General features: G+C 44.2%; 1 protein-coding gene across 4 annotated transcripts in view; it reads right to left on the minus strand.

The window, feature by feature from the left end:
* Positions 1–1,353: 1,353 nt before the first annotated feature.
* PDGFRA (platelet derived growth factor receptor alpha) overlaps positions 1,354–20,482 on the minus strand; it is a 42,911-nt gene continuing 23,782 nt past the window's right edge. For all 4 annotated transcript variants that reach the window (XM_036416180.2, XM_045572556.1, XM_036416163.2 and 1 more), the window contains 11 exons: positions 18,927–19,031; positions 18,177–18,287; positions 17,774–17,927; positions 16,752–16,918; positions 14,383–14,498; positions 13,719–13,841; positions 12,286–12,397; positions 10,717–10,816; positions 10,488–10,593; positions 7,622–7,863; positions 1,354–4,291 (listed from right to left, as the gene is read on the minus strand). In XM_036416180.2, the coding sequence (XP_036272073.1) occupies positions 4,144–4,291; positions 7,622–7,863; positions 10,488–10,593; positions 10,717–10,816; positions 12,286–12,397; positions 13,719–13,841; positions 14,383–14,498; positions 16,752–16,918; positions 17,774–17,927; positions 18,177–18,287; positions 18,927–19,031 (1,484 nt within the window). In that variant the 3' untranslated portion in view covers positions 1,354–4,143. The remainder of the gene's footprint in view (positions 4,292–7,621; positions 7,864–10,487; positions 10,594–10,716; positions 10,817–12,285; positions 12,398–13,718; positions 13,842–14,382; positions 14,499–16,751; positions 16,919–17,773; positions 17,928–18,176; positions 18,288–18,926; positions 19,032–20,482) is intronic.

Below are 20,482 nucleotides of genomic sequence, written 5' to 3' on the forward strand. Positions count from 1 at the left end.
AACATTACCCGTGTGCGCATATATTTTGGAGGATGCATTCATTATTCCTTAGGACCCGGGTGCTGGTTGTATAACCGGATGGAACAGGATGTTACAACCTGCTAATTAAGGCCACATATGTGTTTTCCTATATGTTTTAATTGGGGCGGGTGAAAAAAAATGTGTCTGTTATAAACACAGGATATTAATTTCACTGTAACAATGTGGTTCCTTTTCATCCTGATATGTATTTGGAGTCAGAGATAATGAAGCATTTCTATCGCTCTGTTATCCCGGGGAAAAATTGCCTGGCTTATGATGGATTCCATGATTTCAAGCCATTTTCCTGAACTGCATTTGACAAAGCACAGAACTATTAAAATCATAATGTCCCTTATTAGAACTGTTGTAGTACAGCCTGCAAAGAAATGGTTCTTGTAACAAATGCATAAAATAGTTCTACAAGCCAACTAGTCCATCACTTGTCTCTTGAAATATCTCAAGAAGCAAAGCAACCTATTTCTGAGCACTGACATCTCCCACGAGCTCTTGCTTCTGCATGGCTAAGCCTCGCACATAAGAGCACTGTTTGGAGTTTCTGATCCCACTGTCCTCATTAGTCAGTCGCATGCTTTTCAGACATCACTTGGCTTCATCTATAAATATCTTCCTAGCTTCAAAGCGCTATTGTAAAATAAATATATATATATATATATATTGTAATAAGTATGCCAGATGGGTACTGGAAATATCAGGGGGGACACTTTTAAAGTATATGATTGTCATCTGGCTGGGCATGGCTCAGTGATTGGGTGTCATCCTATGAACCTGGAGATCATGGTTCGATTCCCCATCAGGGCACATGCCCAAGTTTCGGGCTTGATCCCTAGTGGGGGGCATGAGGAGGCAGCAGATCAATAACTCCCTCTTATCACTGATGTTTCTAGATCTTTCTCTTCCTCTCCCTTTTTCTCTGAAATCAATAAAAATATATTTTAAAAAAAATAGGCTCAAAGATTAGCCAAGTGCCAATCATCTTTAAGTCAAATGCTAAGCCTGAGAACTGACTAGCTTACATAAAGTTTATATCTTAAATTTTCTATTGGTTTCATCAAAACCATAATACAGAGTCCTACTGGGAATGTTGCTAAGAAAATAAATTGAATAGGATTGCTTTAATTTATATGATTAAACTAAAGATAAAAAGGTTGGAACCTTAGCAATATTTTAAATTATATATATCTCATTTATTGAAATATAAAGATCTTCATTTACACGTTTAAAAACAGAAACATGAACGGGACTTGCAATACATTTGCATCTGTAGACCCTTCCTATCGAGTTAGTTTTTCTCACACATTCACCACACCACTGTTTCGGGAACACTTATGTATTTTTCTCTTTATTATTTCTAAAATATAAATTTTGGACATTCAAAAGTGCAACAGTTAATGTGCCTGTGGGGGAATATCACAGTTAAAAAAATATAAACAAAGGCAGTGATACAGCTTGTCATAACTGTTTGGCAGTATTCTCCAAGTCTATATAGAAATACATATATACATATTGATGTATAACATCATTGAATCTTATGTCCCTCTTCACAAAAATAGGACCATTTTGTTACAGGTTGGCAGACCACATTTTAAGGACAGCATAGATCATTTTAAAAGCCACAAGTTTCATTTTTCAGGCCAGCTTTGATTGTCTTCATAAACACAGAAAGCAGGAATGATTGGCAAATTTTCATCTGGGGAATTTGCAGTAGGCCATAAGGAAACAAATCTGTGATACACTGAAAACGCTATTGTTGTTTTTTTTCCAAAACAAAAACAAAACAAAAAAATGCAAATTACACACAAACTCAGGTGAGCGCATTTGTTAGGACTGGAACCTGCTGGACTGAAAATCTTCTCCAGCCTGTTGATGTCACTCAAGATTCAAAGGAACATCAAAATGCAAAGCGCCAACAGAAGGCTACACACAGGAGAGTGAGTGATAAACAGAATGCTTGAGCTGTGATTCTGGAAATACAAATGTATTTCAAGTCTAATTGGCTCTACTGAACCTAGTTAGGTTTGCTTTTTTAATTGGCCAATCTGGCTCAGTCTTCACGCTATGAAAAAGGTGGATAAGAAAGTTGGAGCTTGCATTGAGAGTACACCAGTAGGTAGTCAAGTACCTTGTTATTGCTTTTACATCTTTCAAAGCATCACCTGTCAGGAGCGTATACAGTGATTGCAGTAATCACAGCCCATGTTTCATTCATAGGGTGTCAGAGATTAAGCAGTTTTGCAAAGAATGCCAATGAACCCACACCAACCAGTTTGACAGTTTGGATTGATGTGACAATTTGTCTTCCTATCTCACCCCAAAATTATCAGAAAAACTTTTTTTTTTTTCCACCAAAATATTGGCCTGGTTCTAGAGATTTAGTTCACTAAATTGCATCATTTTTGTACATGCGTGTTGGGGTCTGGGGGAAGAGGGAGGTCAGCTCCCCCATGCTGTGGGAAGCAGTGACTTCACTTTTAGAAGACCTGCCAACCAAGATTTAGCATGCTGAGCCTCAGTGAAGAGTGAAAAGTTAAATTAAGGAGAGCAATTGCCAGGTATGTGGCATTAAAGTGGCATGGGCCAAAGACCACAGATTTCAACAGTAGCCCAGTTCCTAATTTCAAATTATTTTCCCCCCATGGCTGTTTCCTGTAACTTACCCTGGTATTTTCCAGACCCGGCTGATCAGAACAGCCAAGGTGTTTATAAAAATACAGGTTTCTGCATCTCCTTCCCCCTCCAGATTTAATCATTCAGAATCTCTGGGACAAGGACTTAGCATCAGGGGATTCTGGTTGCCAGTTCCATTTGGGAACCAAAGATCCAGGCGAAGGCACACACAGCCGTCACTAGGCAATGCCTTTATGGGCTCAGAGTTTCACACTATTTCTCATTGCGGTGAGAGAAGAGAAAAAGGGCTCATGTTCAGGGTGTTCTTCCGACTCTTCTAGGGTTTGTAGAATTTTTAAAACATATACGTTGGGGTCCACCAAAGTTGTCACCAGGCATGAATAAAATCTCTGCAAATGCCATCTTCTTGCTGATGATTGTATTTTCCATAAGAAGTCATGTTAGTCATAGGCTGATGCCTTTCTATTGAGAATATTCAGGATTCAAGGGTTTTGCTTATCTGTTTCCAATCCCATCACTTCCGAGGGTAGTTAGTTGTTTTTAGTACAATGGAGTTAGGGGACCTATTTAATACATAGGTAAAAACTCTGACTTCCTGGAAGACACTACTTTTACTTGGTTCTCTATGTTCAACTAACTTTAACCCACTAAAGCTATTATCATAGTTTATAGAGAAACATATGTTATTTAATATAAATGTCAAAAACTGTCAACCTACTTAGTAAGGATTTTTTTTTTTTTAAATTGTGCTTTCTTTGTAGGAAAAACGTGTTACATATTACACATTTAGCATTACTGATAACAGTAGTATTATTATAAACATAGATTACAATATAAAAATGAGATGTTGGGCTTCTAAATGACCCAAATCTATTAAACAAGGTTGATTAATCATTAGCTTTTATCTCTTTAACACACACACACAAAAAAAGTAAAATGCTATAGTACCAGTACCTTTTAAGGTTCAAAAGTGGTTTTGCATGTACTTCATTAGAAAGTTCAACAGCAGCTGATACCAGGTTCCAAGCAGGAAGTACATGGATGGGTTGAGTGGTTGGTCTCTTCAGAGGTCCAGAGCAGATAGTTAATACAAAACTAAACACATCCTTGGTTAGAGTTATTTACATAATTACAATGCTAGAGTGTTGTTGCCACAAAACATGTGTATGTTGGAATCTCACCAATGCCTTGAAACACAAAGTTCGTCTTGTGTGGTCCATTATTTCCTTGTCCAACTACCTCCAAACTTCACACGCTGAGATGCTACTGAAGCATTGCAAGAGGCAACGCTGAAAAAGTTCATTTCAAAATGTCCCATTCGCTCACATGTAGAAGGCTCCCTGAGGCCCTGGGCTGGGACCTTCTCTTTACACATCATCCAAGTCCTCCTCTCAAACTTTGCATTGCAATAAAGTGGTTTTCTCAAAAGGATCCACGGCGGCTCCAGGAGTGGAAGGTACCCCTCGAATCCGCAAGTTAAAGGAAGCTGTCCTCCACCAGGTCTGAGGAGTCTATGCCAATGTCGTCCATCATGTCGATGTCCTCAATGGTCTCGTCCTCTCTCTTGATGAAGGTGGAACTGCTGGAACCTGTCTCAATGGCACTCTCTTCAGAGGTCTGCGAGCTGCGGAGGGAAAGAAAAGGAAAGGTTATGGCCATGTACAACCCCACCTGACCATGGTGGCCCCCAAAGGCAAAGGAGCTCCTCTGGCAAGACCCTTTGTATTCAACTTGGGCTACCCAGTTGGGCAAGATTCTACCACCAAGCCAGGCAGCTACTCATCACCCATCGCACTGCAGTGGGCCACCTGGAAAACCAAGGTCCGCAGGTCATGTCCACACTTTAGCTTCCCTTCTCTTCTGCTAAATATTTCATCAAAGTTGCTAAGAAGCTGAGACAATGTCTACTTTCCTAACTCAATACTACTGGAAGAGGAAATAAGCAATGCCTGGTCAAAAGGCACGGGGAAGGAAAAGCACAGGGATGAATTAGGGGCAAACAAACTACAGCCATGCCAGGCCCTTGCTCTCCCTGAAACCTCCTGAATGTCCAATCTGTGTTCTCAGGCTGTCACCCTGCTGGCCTGGAATGCCCTCCTTCCCCTCCTCTTGAAGGCCCACGTGAAGGCTCTATTACTTGCTAGAATAGTGGCATAGAGGGGACATTCTAGAGTCAGAACGTCTTAGGTCCGGAATGGTCCCTTAGCAGCTATGAGACTTGACATTAGTCACTTAACCCCATGAACTTGTTCCCTTCCTCGTAAAATGGGATGACAATGGTGCCGGACAATATTCCTATTTGTTGGGGTGATTAAATGAGGTAATAACCATAAAGCACTGAGCACGATGCCTAGACATAATAGATGCTCAATATATGTTAGCTATTATTATTATTATTATTGCCAGTACTCAAACCCTCACCTGAATTTGAATAGGGCCTAGGTATTAGATGATATCAGGAAATAGTTTAATTTTCTTATACGTAACCATGCTATTGTGGTTATGTAGGAGAGAATCCTTAATCTGAAGGGATGTGTGATAGAGTTTCAAACGATTTGGTTAAGTATGAGTATGTATGCTTGTGAAACACACAACAACTGCCGAGACCGGTTTGGCTCAATGGATAGAGCGTCGGCTTGGGGACTGAGGGGTCCCGGGTTTGATTCCGGTCAAGGACATGTACCTTGGTGGCGGGCATATCCCCAGTGGGGGGTGTGCAAGAGGCAGCTGATCGATGACTCTCTCTCATCGATGTTTCTAACTCTCTATCTCTCTCCCTTCCTCTTTGTACAAAATCAATAAAAATTTATTTTTTTACAAAAAGGGGAAAAAAAGAAACACACAACACCTATTAGATAGATAGATGATAGATAGATAGATAGATAGATAGATAGAGCAAGCAATGTGACAAAATGTTGACAACTGCTAAATCTAAGTGGGAAATGTAGTTTCTCAATTTCTCTGGACATTTAAAATTTTTCACAAAACTTTTGGAAAACAATCTTCCCTAAATCAGCCTGTCACAATTCCCTGACTGTCCTTCCTTCTCTGAACTCTTAGTATTTTGTGGTTCTCCTGCCTTGTATTGCTAAATTTTTATGCATACCGGGATCTTTTAGCGCTAAGCAGACTACCACCTGCTGACAGGCAGGAAGGGTCTCCTCTCCCCGCTGAGTGGCAGCAGCACCATGCTAACTACACAGCATCTAAACCACACTATAGGCCAGTCAGCCAGAAGGAGGCGGCTCCCACACTCACCACAGAGGGCTCAACCGGTCAGCTGTTTCCTGCTGCCAGCCCAGCCTGACTCCTCAGCTCTGTCCCCTCCTCTCCATATCACTTCCACGCAGAGAACTGAGCCCGGCCCAGTAGAAACCTCTGGGGAACAGTTTGCTGCCCTCCACCCCGAGGCCCCTGAGGCCTGGCATGAACTTAAAATCAATGGCTACTGGACTGAAGTTTCCTTTCCCAGCCCCACAGATGGGGCCCTTTCCTATGATGAGCTTTTGCCTCGGTTACTACTTTATATTCCACCCCACACCCCCACTTACACCCTGGTCCTGGAACCTCATTGGGAACCCCAGTCCACTTGGCTGATCTTGATAACCATCTAGTCCTGACATCCCCTCTCCCCTGGCACCTGAGGGTTCCTGGGACTTGCCAATGACTAGAGGCCTGAGTCACCCCTTGGCTATTGGCCCAGCTCAGCTGGGGCATGCATTTATGACACTTTCTTAGATGCTGTGATCTGGACTGCTGGCCCCCTCCTTGGAGGCAAGTTCCACAGAGAGTCTATCTCCCTGGCACTGGCCCTCCTGGGCCTGTCGTGCTCCTCTCTCTAACAGGCCATCTCCCAGAGAGAAGGCAGAAGTGTGGGCACCAAAGCTAACTCCCATAGAAACAGACCATCCCTGCTGCTCCCCAGGCTTCATGGCGGAGCTGACAACTGGGATTACAGCTGGTTCCCAAGCCACAGTGCCTGTCTTACAGCCCGGGACCTGGCTCCCGTTGGCTCTGACCAGAATTCCTAAAATCTCTACAGCAAGGCCCTGTCTTCCTCCTGCCCTCGCCCCTCCCGAGGCCAAGCATCCTGAGCCACCACACTGACTCTGCCTGCCTAAACCTAGAGCATCCCAGCTCGGGGATCCCCTCTCTCTTACAGGCTGAATTGTGCAGGGGGGCGGGGGTGAGAGTAGGCGCGTTCATATGTTGGATGAAATGATATTTGGATGTGCTTCAAAATACTCCAGAGGGGGCAAAGGTGGAGGAATAGATACAGGTAGGCATGCAGACTGGCCATGAGGTCGTAAACATTGAAGGGAAGTGATGGATACCTGTCAGTTCCCAATACGGTTTGAATTGTGCATGTTAGATCTCTTCCATAATACAAAGTTAAAGAGAAAACACAAACCAGCCAGAGCACGCTTGAGCCCCACTCCCAGAGATTCTAAGTTTTTGGTCTGAGTGAGGCTTGCACTTCAGTAGTTTTAAAATCTCCCCAGGTGATTCTAACTTGCAGCTAGAGTTATAAGGCACTGGTGTGGCATCAAATAGCCCAGTCTAGCCTCTCTTCTCACCTTTTTGGATGACTAATTAAGGAAGCAGCCAAAGAGTAATATAGCATCTCAATAATCGCAGTTGCTGTGTAAGATTGATCAAATTACCTAAGGACTTAGGTCAAATATTCTCCACCGGGGAAGCACATCCTTCCCTGCCCTACACCTCCTGCAGCCCCAGGGGAACATATTAGGATCAAATGGAAGTGTTTTCAAAACTAGGGGTTCTACACCTTGATCCCCTAAAACAGATTCTCTGCCGGGAGCCTGGTCATCTGGGCAATAGCTCCTGTCTTCAGGTGTGGGTGTGGGTCCTTTAAGAAGATACCTGGAGCAGGGCAGGGGCAGGGGCTGGGGCAGGGAGTGCTGCTGGAAGCTGAGGCCACACCCACATCTACCTGTGTCTGTTCCTCTTGCCCAGGTCTTCCTCCTCAGGAATGGGGTCGATGTCAGGCAGAGGGATGATGTAGCCGCTGTCAGCACTCAGCCTCTGCTCGTCCAGGCCACCCTCCCAGTCCTTCAGCTTGTCCTCCTCGTTTTTGTAGGTGACGCCAATGTAGGCGTTGTCAGCATCCACTCGCATGCGCGCCACAGCAGGATGGTCACTCTTCAGGAAATCCAGGTGAATCTTTTCATAACTCTGCAAACATTCATTGCACATCGTTACTCAAGCGTTACTGACCATACTGCGGATATGTATTTATTCATTTTAACTGTCCGTGTTTCCAAATTACCTTACGGATGTGGGATTTAGACAACTGAAGGAGAGTCAGATGTCAACTGTCCCCAGAGATGAGGGACATGCAAAAAGGGCCACTACCTCCCGTGACCACATCAAAATTACAACTAAATTATAGAACAATCAACGGGAGAAACATCTGAAGACTAACTGAGAAGAGGTCCTATACCTAAGGATATAAAGAAGAAGCCATGTAGGAAAGGCACAGATATCAAACAGGCTGGCCTCACACCCATGTGTGGTGGTTAAAAAGCAGGAGGGATATCTCGGCTGTGGAGGACTCCCCTGAGAAGCAAGGGGTCCCAGCCCAACACTGGGCTCCCCAGCCCAGAGCACCAGTGCTGGGAAGAGGAGCCCCTATAACATCTAGCATGAAAATCAGCAGGAATTCCTTTTATCTATATAGATGAGATGGAAGGCTGCTAGAATCCCAGGTGTCTTCTTAAAGAGCCCACACACTCACACAGACTTAGTTTCAGGGCTACGGAACCAGCATTATTGTCAGTGCCAAGATATGGAAACAACCTATGTGCCCCTCAACAATCAGATAAACGTGATAATATATATGAATATTACTTGGCTATAAAAAAAGAATGAAACCTTCCCATTTGTGACAGCATGGGTGAACCTACGGAGTACTATGTTAAGTGAAATAAGTCAAATAGAAAAAGACAAATGCCATCTGATTTCACTTATAGGTGGAATCTAAAGAACAAATAAATGAACAAGCAAAATGGACTCAAAGATACAGAGAACAAAAGGTGGAGTACAAATTGGCAGTTACAAAATAGTCCTGGGGATGTAAAGTACAGTATAGGGGAAACAGTCAATGTAAGAACTATGTATGGTGCCGGGTGGGTACTAGACTTATGGAGGGATCATTTCATAAATTATATAAATGTCTAACCACTATGATATACATCTGAAACTAATATAAAATAATACTGAATGTCAACTGCAATTGAAAAAAAATTAAGGGAAAATAAGGAGCCACCAATGGCAGAAATCTTCTGCTGGCAGGTCTGAAAGCCCCTTCTCTGAGTTAGTAGCTATGATTGTGTCCGTCCCCACAAACACCCCCTCTTTGGACTAGCGTGGGCATCTGGCCTCATCACATCCACACCTTCTCCACGGCTCGAGTGGGTCCTGATAAGAGGTGACCGAGACTTCCACAGGGAGCGCCATACATGACGTCACCACTAACCATTGAAGAAATCTGACTCAAAACTTAGGAACTTTAATCTAAAAACACCCTTATTCAACACTAGTCCCAGTCTATTTCCACCAACCTATTTTTTCCAACCAGAGCGTCTGTTCCCCAGTGCCGCACTTGGGGGACTTGCCATGGCAGTGAGAAAAATCCACAGACAAAAGTATTTCACTTCCAGGTCAGTACGCAGCCTTCTACCACTGCCTCCCATTGAGGAGAAAAAGAAGGAAGAAAGTACAGAAAGTCTGTATGGCAACTAATCTGAATCTAAGAAATCCAGTTTATTATACACGTGGGCCTGGGTTTCCTTCTCCGCATCTCAGCAGAGAGTTTTTTCGTTCATTAACATATCCTGCCCGGTTCCATGAAATCGCATTTATTCCTTTGAACAATATTTCCTATTCCACACAAAAACCAGCTGGAGTCACAGATAACAGCTGAGGTTGCTCCTTCCAGTCAGCTGGCAAAAGCCAATTCTGCATGGATTTCAGTGCATTCAAATTAGCAATGTAATGGCTGTGGATGCCGAGACTAACTGCACAGTAGCTTCAGATATCCAAACATCTGGAGAGTAAAGTGCTTACAGGTGTTGCACCCTTAAGATGAAAGGGAAGCCCTGCCGGAAGAGGAGGGTTTTCATTCACCGTGGCAACCAGGGAGGGCCCTGGGGAGCATTCCAATAAAGCCCTGGCCACTGGATCCCATAATCCTTCTCCTCCTTTGAAAATGCTCCTTTAAAACAGTGTTGAACAGTGCTGTTCACTCACTCACTCACTACCAGCTTTTGTCTTTTCCCTTTGCTCATTCCTTTCCACCCATCCTAAGGGACCCAGACAAACCTTCCATTTTTTTAAATAATTTTTTTCTTTTTTAATTACAGTTGACATACAATAGTACATTAGCTTCAGGTAATCAACATAGTGATGAGACATTTATATAACTTAGAAAGTGATCAACCCAATAAGGCTAGCACCCATGTGACACCATACATCGTTATTACAATATTCCTTATCCTGTACTTGACATCCCTGTGACTGTTTTTATACCTGGTAATTTGCACATCTTACTCTCTTCCCCTTTTGCACCCAGTCCTTCAACTGGAAACCATCAAAATGGTTGATGAACCTATGAGTTTACTTCTATTTTTGTTTGTTTATTTTGTGTGTGTGTGTGTGTGTGTGTGTCTGTGTCTGTTGTGTGTGTGTGTTTTAATTCCACATACAAGTGAAACATATGCTATTCGTCTTTCTCTAACTGACTTCTTTCACTTAGCATAGTACTGTCTAGGTGCATCCATGGTGTCCCACAGACAAACCTTTTTATACTGTCCAGGCAGCAGGTTCTCCACAATCTCTCTCAGATGGTAAAAGGAGGGTCTCTTCTCCGGCTCACTGTTCCAGCACTTCACCATGATCTCGTAGCTGGAGGAGCACAGAACACATCATGAGCATAGGGAGGAGCAGCAGGTACCTTCCCCCCAACACACACCCACACACAGGCCCACTGGGCATGAACACAAGGCCCACAGATGGGGAGAGGCTCACATTTCACTGGTGGCATGGTCAGGCTTGGCCATCCGGTACCCACTCTTAATCTTATTGTAGAAAGTAGAATCCACCATCATGCCAGGATAGGGGGTGCCACCTGAAAGCCAAAAAAAAGGAAGCAACCAGGATTAACAAGTGTGTTGTATGTTTTTTAATCACCTGGGGTGACACAGCAGCTTTAGAAAACATTTGGGGATCCCCACCATTAAGTGCTGGTTCTATCAAAAAAATGAAGTGTTGCCGAAACTGGTTTGGCTCAGTGGATAGAGAGTCGGTCTGTGGACTGAAAGGTCCCAGGTTTGATTCCAGTCAAGGGCATGTACCTTAGTTGCGGGCATATCCCCAGTAGGGGGTGTGCAAGAGGCAGCTGATCGATGATTCTCTCATCGACGTTTCTAACTCCCTCTCCCTCTCTCTTTCTCTCTGTATAAAATATATATATATATTTTTTAAATGAAGTGTTATCTCCCTGCCCAAATCTTAAATTTTAGGTAGACTTCTAGGTTGGTCAAGTCCAGAACCCCTAGGCAAAAATTCTACGACTCTAGAAAAAGCTCAAAAGTGCTTTCCAATGGTTCTGACTACGGGATCTATATCTACAAAGCAAAATAGAAAGCAAAAGAATCACGAAGGCCACAAAAAGTCATTTTCACCAGAACTGTTCAGAAAATTAAAGCAAGTCAAAATTGAGCCTTGAAATACTGAGATAATTCTCTGCTTTTAACGGACTATGCACACTGGGGTGATCCACAGTGGCATCGCATCCAAGGAGGGAGAACTAAGAAAAAGGGGGCCAGGACTATCATAGCAGAGTAACAGAAAATTCTGAAACATTCACATGTTTATGAACAAGGCCAGGTCAAGGTTAGTCTTCTCTCTAAAGCCTTCCAAAACAACTGTAGGGCTCCTTGCTCCTCTCTCTGGACTTCCCGTAGGATTTGAAATCAGGACCCAACAGTTTATCACTAAGTGTGTGAATCTTAGCTCCCTGGATGAACTGTCTGGATGGAGGTCAAGGTCATGAATTGTCCCTCTCTTAGAGCCCTCACCTGCAGCAGTGGGCACCAGTGTTGCTCAGCGGCTGGTAACTGACTGATTGACCAAGCAACTAGGTTTCTCGCTTCCACAATGATGACCAGGAAGGGGAGCTATGCCCTTATCCTTGCCACACCACCTTTCACCTGAGCGCCTAGCACCATGATGTGAGGGAATGGCCAATCTCCACTGCTGAACCCACTTAACCCAAAGTCCCAAGTGGAAAAGCCGCTGATGAGTGGGTGTCATCAGGAGCATTTCCACGAGGAGAAAGTCACTCTGCAGTAGCCCAAAGAATAGGACGGGAAAGGCCAGGGGTGAGGGCACAGCTTCCCAAGACCACCTTCTTATCCTGCAAGGCACACACCAGACGTCATACGGGCACAATGAGCCGTATAAATCGGCTTCAGCGTGTTTGACTCACACCGGGTGTCTTAACAGTGATTACGTCCCAGAGCCTGGAGAAACACAGCGCGTTCCCTCCAGTGCTGTTCTAAACAGCCCAGGCAGATAGAGATGTCAGGCACATACCAAGGGAAAAGATCTCCCAGAGCAGAATGCCGTAAGACCAGACGTCGCTCAGCGTGGTGTAGAGGTTGTCGAAGATGCTCTCAGGAGCCATCCACTTCACAGGGAGGAAGGTCTGCAGGGAGGGAGAAAGGATATTAAACCCAGCATATGCACCGATATCTACAGCAGCAGAAATAGGAAAAGCTTCTCTTTCTATTGGGCTAAGAATAACGTTGGCCCACATGAGCGTCTTCTGGGTGTGCTATTTACTGCCTGACACCTGGTGGGTGCTCAACAAAAATTTGACGAATGATGGACGGTCAGTTTTGCCTCTTATGTCCTTCCAAAGAATAACATCCCAAAATACATAATCCTGAATGCTTACACCAAAAGTGTGAGCCCTGAATGGATCTGTCCCCTATTTTCAAGTGTTGCTAGGAACAAAATTAAGAACAGACCCAGGGATCGGAGAGCCAATTACGTTTTTGAACTTGAAGAAACACTACAAAGAGTCTGACAGAATGATAATTTTGCAGCCTCCTTTGTGAGGTTTTCCAACCTTCTGTGTAAATACCAAACTGGGCATATGGATCTATCAAGTAGCCACACTAGCATCCTTCAGCCCTCTAAAATCGCTGGGGAGGTAACAGATTCATAACCTTCTTGAATAGACCTTGACTCCCCCAAAGTCCGCTGGTTTCTTTCAAGGGACCCAAAGTTACAGGTCATGATCACAGAGCACACATACACACAGAGCCCGGACACAGCCATGTCCTCCCGGTGGATGCAGAGCCCCGTGAGCTGCCTCACATCCAGTGCGATGGGGTGATGTGGATTTGTACCGACAGATGACAGACGTATCTCAGGCTACTCCATCCACTTAGAGGTGCGAGGGATGTGCAGAAAGGTTCAAGTGTAAGAAAGAAGGAGTCTCTTTAAGGAAATTGTGCCTCTAAGATATATAAACTCAAATGGTTTTAACAGTTTAAGAGTCAGAGATGCCACTTGAAAATTTGAGAAAAGTTAGAGATGCTCTCCTTAGGACTGCGTGCATGGACACACATGTGCACAATGTACACATTAATAGCTAACACTGGGTGCTTGTATGCGCATTTTGCATAAATTTACTCTTTCAATCCGCCTCAGCAACCAAGGAGATAGGTACTATTGTCATTTCCCTGCTGCAGACAGGGAAATTGAGGCACAGAACAGTCAAGTAACTAGTAAATGGACATCCTGTAGGATTTGAAATCAGGACCTAACAGTTTATCACAGTGTGTGCTAGGAAGTGCTAGAGTTGGGGCTCATACCCAGGCCATCCTGAGCCCATTCATAGGACTTGTAGACTCCATATTGAAACTATAGGCACCCAAGGCTGGAAACAACACCCAATTACAGAGATGCAAGTGGGGGAGGGGGAGCAGGCCAAATGGGGGCGATGGGGAGACACTTACGCTGCCTTTCGATACGTAGTTCGAGTCATGCATGATGTCTCTGGCCAGGCCAAAGTCACAGATCTTCACAATTTTCCCTTGTGCCAGGAGGACGTTGCGAGCAGCCAGGTCCCGATGGACACACTGCATAGAAAGAGAGAAATAGTATTGGTGTCAATCCGTCCGCCTCTAGACAGCAGCAAGACTGGTCATTTCAGGGTGGCGGGCAGAGCTGCCTGGTGCACCTCGGAGAGGTTGTTCTGGCATAAAGAGTTCACCTCCAGGCTCCCATCCCAACCACTCCCATGAGCAAGAAAGGACTGGAGCCATGATCAGCAAACTGCGGCTCTCGAGCCACATATGGCTCTTTGGCTCTTCCACAAAATACCTGGGTGAGACTGTTTTGAAGAAGTGGCATTAGAAGAAGTTGAAGTTAAAAAAAATTGGTTCTCAAAAGAAATTTCAATCGTACTGTTGATATTTGGCTCTGCTGACTAATGAGTTTACCGCCCACTGGTCTGGAGCAAAGCAGATACCTGGTGATGGCGGACACCCCACTCTGCTCTGGGGAAGAGAAGAGAGCAGCAGCCACTGCTACTGGCCTCTCCAGGACCTAGCTTCCTGCTCACCTCCCTCAGATCTGCGGCCTGTGTCCAGAAAGACCCTGTCCCCTGAACACACTTACATTCTTGGAAGCCAAAAACTCCATTCCTCGAGCAACTTGATAGGTGAAGCTCAGCAAATCCAACAAACTCAGGCCTTCCGAGTTATCGTCTGAAAGGAGGTTTTTGACTTCCGAGTCTGCAGAAAGGAATGGAGAGTGTTGGTGCTGGCAGATGGCACGCAACTTCCCCCCTGGGGAGCAGCCCAGGGGGAACCAATATAAGATTGCTAGCTTTTAATATTGCCAAGTAGGGGCATTGGGGGGAGAGAACATCTAAAATTATTTCCTTTTTCTTCTGTGTGTTTTTTTAAACATTTCAATGACAGTTTACGTCCAATATTATTTTGTATTAACTTTAGATGTACAGCATAATGGTTAGACAATCATGTACTTCACAAAGTGTTCCTCCTTATATTTCCAGTACCCATCTGACACCTTACACAGTTATTACAATATTATTGACTATATTTCCCATGCTGTCCTTTATATCCTCATAAAAGGATTTTCTTACAGTTTCTAGACCTTACAGGTGGGTGCCTAAATTATGCAAATTGTAGACAAAATGCCTTGGAATTTAGGCATGAGCTTTTCGATTGAAGTGAACATCTGTGAGCAACTTGACTAACAGGACTAGACTAAAGATATGAATACAGTCAGACATGATTGAAATATATGTTATATATTTAAGGCTAATGACTAAAATGATATAACTGTAGGTTTAAAACAAAAAATAAATACTATGCTAAAGGCTCTATCTTTAAAATCAAATATATCAACAGCAACATATATCTGGTTAAAAATATTATATCTGAGATATCAATATAATGATCTTTCTTGGTGTTGACAGCTCTCTCTGTCTCTCTCTGTCTCTCTCTCTCTCTCTCTCTCTCTCTCTCTTGACAAAAGTCTGGAAAAGTATCTTCTAGGAATTGCTGTGTTGGTTTTTTGTTTTGTTTTGTTTTGTTTTTCTTTTCCTTTTTAAAAGCCACCTTCATAGTACTTTATTGATTTGATGAATAAAGCCAACCAGTCTGGTTAGAGGTAGCCATTTTAAATATCAGTGCCAATGACTTCGCATTTAATTCCCTTTTGTAACTGGTCCATTTTCCCCGGTTCGTCCCATCTGGACAGGTCCCAGGGTTTTCGAGGAAGGAGGCAACCTAGGCCAACAGTTCTCAGTTCACTCTGAAAACGTTCAGGCAAATGAAGAGTAGCCGCAGCCATTCATATTTTCCCAGCCAGCGCGGGGCAGGCCAGGAAGCAGCGGCCTGCCTGCCAACAGGGCCTGGGCTGCGCATGAATCAGGCTCCCCTGACATCTGGAGCCAGGTCCAGCCTGGGAAGCGATGTAAACTATTTTTAACAATGCAGGAGTGGAGAGGAAGCACTGATTCCGACAGCCCTCGCTGGCTCATCTTTAAAAAGGGCTTGGAAGCTTACCCACTTGGCAGTGGAGGAATGAATGGAACTTGAAACTGCAGTGATGGAAAATATCATTGTGTGCTGAGTGAGCTTTGCAGAACGAGCACATTCTTTTCCTAATGGATTGTACCTTTCACTTAAGAACTCTGAAAGCATTTGGAGCATGTTAGTGATTTTCAAAACAATTTCCATAGCAGCTCAATGTTTTGTTTTGATTTGTTTTGTGTTTGCACGGACCAATGGGAGGGTTCAGATTCAATAATACAAGATCACAGGACAAGTCAGCATCAGACCCATCTCAAAGCCTTCTCTCCACTGCAGGCCTGTGATTAGACTAGAGCCCGGAGGGGCCACCCCAGCAGATGTGAGGTGGTCCATCTGGTCTGGGCATGGCTAGGCTCCCTGGAGTTTATAAATCAATTCAACCCTGCTACATGTGCCCATCTGCTTTGAAACAGACAGATCTTCCTTCAAACATTTAGCAGAAATACCCAACGCCCTTGTCAGACAAAATATAACCTCAAACTGTCCACTTTCCAGTTTCTATCACAAGTTGTATATTAGCAAAGCTAAAAGCAAGAGCTATTGATATGATAGACTTATATAATTAAAAGTTTAAAATAATATTAGGAACCAATATAAGATTGCTCGCTTTTAATTTTGCCAAGTATGAGCATGGGGGGGGGGGGTCAATATCATCATAATTTTGTTGAGAGAGAGAGAGAGAGAGAGATAAATAAAGTCTTTAAAATGATTATATTTTAAGTCTAAAAACTTCATTACATTAGGTCTGTCTATTCCTTTTCTTCTTTTCAATGTCTCAAGCCAGGCTGTGCAGACCTACATTTAGGAACCACGTGGCCTGGCAGTTCTACTTCCCAGGCCTGCTCACCTTCTTCCAATAGTTTAAATATCATATTAAACCCCTGGAAGAGCACAACCCCAAAGAGCCAGCACAGACGCTCTTACCTAACAGAGACTTCTTCTTGTAGGAGGCTGGGCGGTCATACAGCGACCTCTGGATGTCAGAGTACTTAGAAACCTCCTTCCTTTCCAGCATGGGGACGTACTGCGTGGTGTCAGCTTGCTTCATGTCCATGTAGTCGCCATTGTTTTCAAAAGATAAAACAACGTAACTGTCAAACAGAAAAAGAACTTTATCCAGATGGCCCTCAAGGGTGAACATTCAACCTTCAGTCATCAATGCACAGGTGCCTACAGTCTGCAAGGCAGTGCGGTGGGCGTGGGAGCAGCAGGGCTGGGTAAAAGCAAACCCATCTGCACCCTCCGGTGCAGTAGTAGTCTAGTCAGGGACAGGAGCATTAATCAATAATCACACCAATACACACACCATCTCAACTCAGGTGTGCCTGTCTTTATGCTATTTTTCATTCCACAGGTCACAGATCTATGTCATGTGACCCCGTGGCTTGGGCAGACAATTCCCACTGCTCAATAAATTTAGCACCATTTGGTGTCCGTCGAGTAATTTAATATGAAGTGAACTCACTGTACTTCCTGAACTTACAAAACTTCGTATCTACAGAGATCTTTACAGCCATTTGTGGGTTTCTGCAGTGGGGATCACTGTCATTGATTTGACTTATAGGCCACGGTTCAGCAAGGACCAGTATCTTAAGCTTTGAAATCCTCCGTTTCTCTCAAAATGTGAGCCCCAAGGCATCCCTGGCAAATGCTGCATTTGATAGGTGTTCAGTGGACCACATACAAACAGGAAAATGGCTCCCAGAACTTTTCCAACTATTGCTTTCATGCAAACCTATCAGCAAGGCTCCCCACATGACATCCTGATCCAAAACACCTGCAGATATCCTGTGTCTCTCGGCGCTGCGTCATGGGATGATGGGGCAGGGTGGCTGGACTCTAAGTCTTGCTACCTCCTGGCACAGAGCCCGCAGACATGGAGTCCGTCAGGACATGTGTTCTCTCCGTGCGTGAGGCTTCTAGAACAATGACTCACAGCAACTCACCTCCGTGTGCTTTCATCCGTAGGATTTAACCCGAAGATGTCCAGCTCTTTCTTTGGCTTCTCGGGGTGGTGGCTCAGGAAGCTGTCCCTGTTCTTATGCAAGTAGTTGACCAAATCCCCGTAGAAGCAGTACTCAGTGATGATGTAAATGGGGCCTGCGGGGACCAAAACTGGTTAGGAGACGGGTATGAAAATGAAGGACAGATAATGAATGGCTATCTGGCGAGAGATGCTGCCCAAAAACAATGAGCTTTCATCAATTCAGTGGGACCCACTCCATTCCATTCCAGGCATTTGTATTCGCTGGCACGGCTGGAGGTACAGAGTGTGGGTTTAGAAAGCTGGGTGGTTTTCCCAACAGAGGTGCTCTATGGAAGCCCTCCCTCCCAGGCCAGGAAGCCCACCTGACTTGGTGCAGGCGCCCAGCAGGTTGACAATGTTCAAATGCGGCCCCAGGTGGGTCATTATCTTCAGTTCAGACATGAGAGCTTGTTTTTCACTGGATCTGGCTGTGGCTGTTGAAGAAAAAAACACACATATCAGATCTGAGGAGCTTACTTCCCTGAAAAAGCCAAAAATGTGGCTCATCCTGTGCTTGGATATTACTTTGTTGACCAAGAGTCTAAAAGAGAGAGGGAGAGTACCTTGATCTATAATAGATTCTAATACCTGATCCCCAGTCTTTAGGGCAGGGTGGGGAACCGTTTTCCTGACAAGGGCCATATGGATATTTACAAACATCATTTGCAGGCCATACAAAAAGTTATCAACTTAAAAATTAGCCTGCTAACTTTGATCAAACATTTAATTAACTCAGCCTAATGCCTCAGCAGGACCAGATCAAATTATTCTGCCGGCCTTATACAACCAGAGAGCCAGACATTCCCCACCCCTGCTTTAGGGTAAAAAAAAAAAAAAAAAAAAAAAAAAGTCATTCAAAGTAACAACTCTTGATTTTCCAACACACAGACAAAAAAAAAAAAAAAAAAAAAAAGTACATAAATCTAATTGACAGAAGAGTCTAAATTCACATAAAGCCTAGAGTCCAAAGAACCAAGATCTAGTCCTAAATTTGGCATTTACTAGTTCTGTGATTTAGAGCAGGTCACTTACTATCTCCATGTTCAAAACAATCCCCAGGAAGGGGCACTTACGTTTAAGCATCTTCACTGCTACTTTCATGACCGGTTGGGACCGGCTTAATCCGTAGGCAGTTCCTTCAACCACCTTCCCAAACGCACCAGATCCCAGGATGCGACCTGTGGGCAACCAGAACCATGAACACACACAGATGCCAGGAGGCTCATCAGCTTTATTTACCACAGCCAGCGCCCGTGGGTGCACAGCTGGGTGCTGTTTTCCCTGCGCAGTGTAAGCGTAAGGATTCCTCCATTAGGGGTGTCGAACTCAATCAGAGAAGGGGCCAAAATCTAAAATCCAGCCTAAATTGCGGGCCGAATGGTTTACTGAACAGTCATAAACTGTCATTGTGATGGAAACGCAGCGGAGTGCAGTGATGACAGCGCGGTGCGGGCCACATTGCAAGGCCTGGCGGGACAGATTTGGCCCGCGGGCCTTGTGTTTGACACTTGTGATTTAGAATGTGATTTTTTTTTTAATCCCCTGGACTAGAGCTTCATGTATTTAGACCCACAAGGAAGGAAATTAGTATAACATTTGCAAGGGAAAGAAAAACACAGATGGGAGAAGGAAGGGTGCAACCCACCTGGGTGAGAGCACAAAATGTGAATTAGACTATAAGGACAGGTAACTGGTGAATTATCAAAGTCCAAATGCATCAGAGCTTAACTGTAGTGAGTCACAGCCCAAGATTAAAATATGTGAAAAGCCTGTGATAAGTTTGCTTCATTATTCTTACATGTTTCCATTCCCTTTAAGATGTACCAATAGTTTTATATTCTACTAGAGGCCTGGTGCTCAAAATTTGTGCATGGGAGAGGGTCCCTCAGCCTAGCTTGCACCTTCTTGCAATTCAGGACCCTTGGAAGATGTCCAACTGCTATCTCACAATCTGGGATTGCTAGCTCTTAACCACTCACTTACTTGCTTGCCCGATCACCCCTAATTGCTTGCCTGTCTGCCTGATTGCCCCTAACAATTCGCCTGCCTGCCTAATCGCCCCTAACCACTCTGCCTGCCTGATCACCCCTAACTGCTTGCCTGCCTGCCTCATCACTCCTAACCACCTCTGCCTCAGCCCCACAACCATGGCTTTGTCCAGAAGGACATCTGGAATGACATCTGGAAGGTCGCTTGATTATTCGGTCTAATTAGCATATTACGCTTTTATTATTATAGATACTCTAAATATATATTCTAAGGGACTACCTAATACATCCTCAGAATGTAATGGATCAAAATATATTTTGTGGTTGTCCTCATTTATTTTTCATCTGTTCCTTTTTAGTCACAGAAACTCATCTGATTTGCAATTTGTGTCATTTCTAAAGAAAAACCATTTCTAAAGAAAAACATCTTTGTCAGGTGTCCTCATATTCATTTATTTTTATAAAATGTTCTTTAACCCTAGACAGTTTGGCTCTGTATAGAGCATCGGCACATTCACGTCAAGGGCACATGCCTGGGTTGTGGGCTCAATCTCCAGTAGGGGGAATACAGGAGGCAGCCACTCAATGATTCTCTCTCATCATTGATGTTTCTATTTCTCTCTCCCACTTCCTTCCTCTCT

The sequence above is a fragment of the Pipistrellus kuhlii genome, unplaced genomic scaffold (genome assembly GCF_014108245.1).
Source record: "Pipistrellus kuhlii isolate mPipKuh1 unplaced genomic scaffold, mPipKuh1.p scaffold_m20_p_1, whole genome shotgun sequence".
NCBI classification, from domain to species: domain Eukaryota; kingdom Metazoa; phylum Chordata; class Mammalia; order Chiroptera; family Vespertilionidae; genus Pipistrellus; species Pipistrellus kuhlii.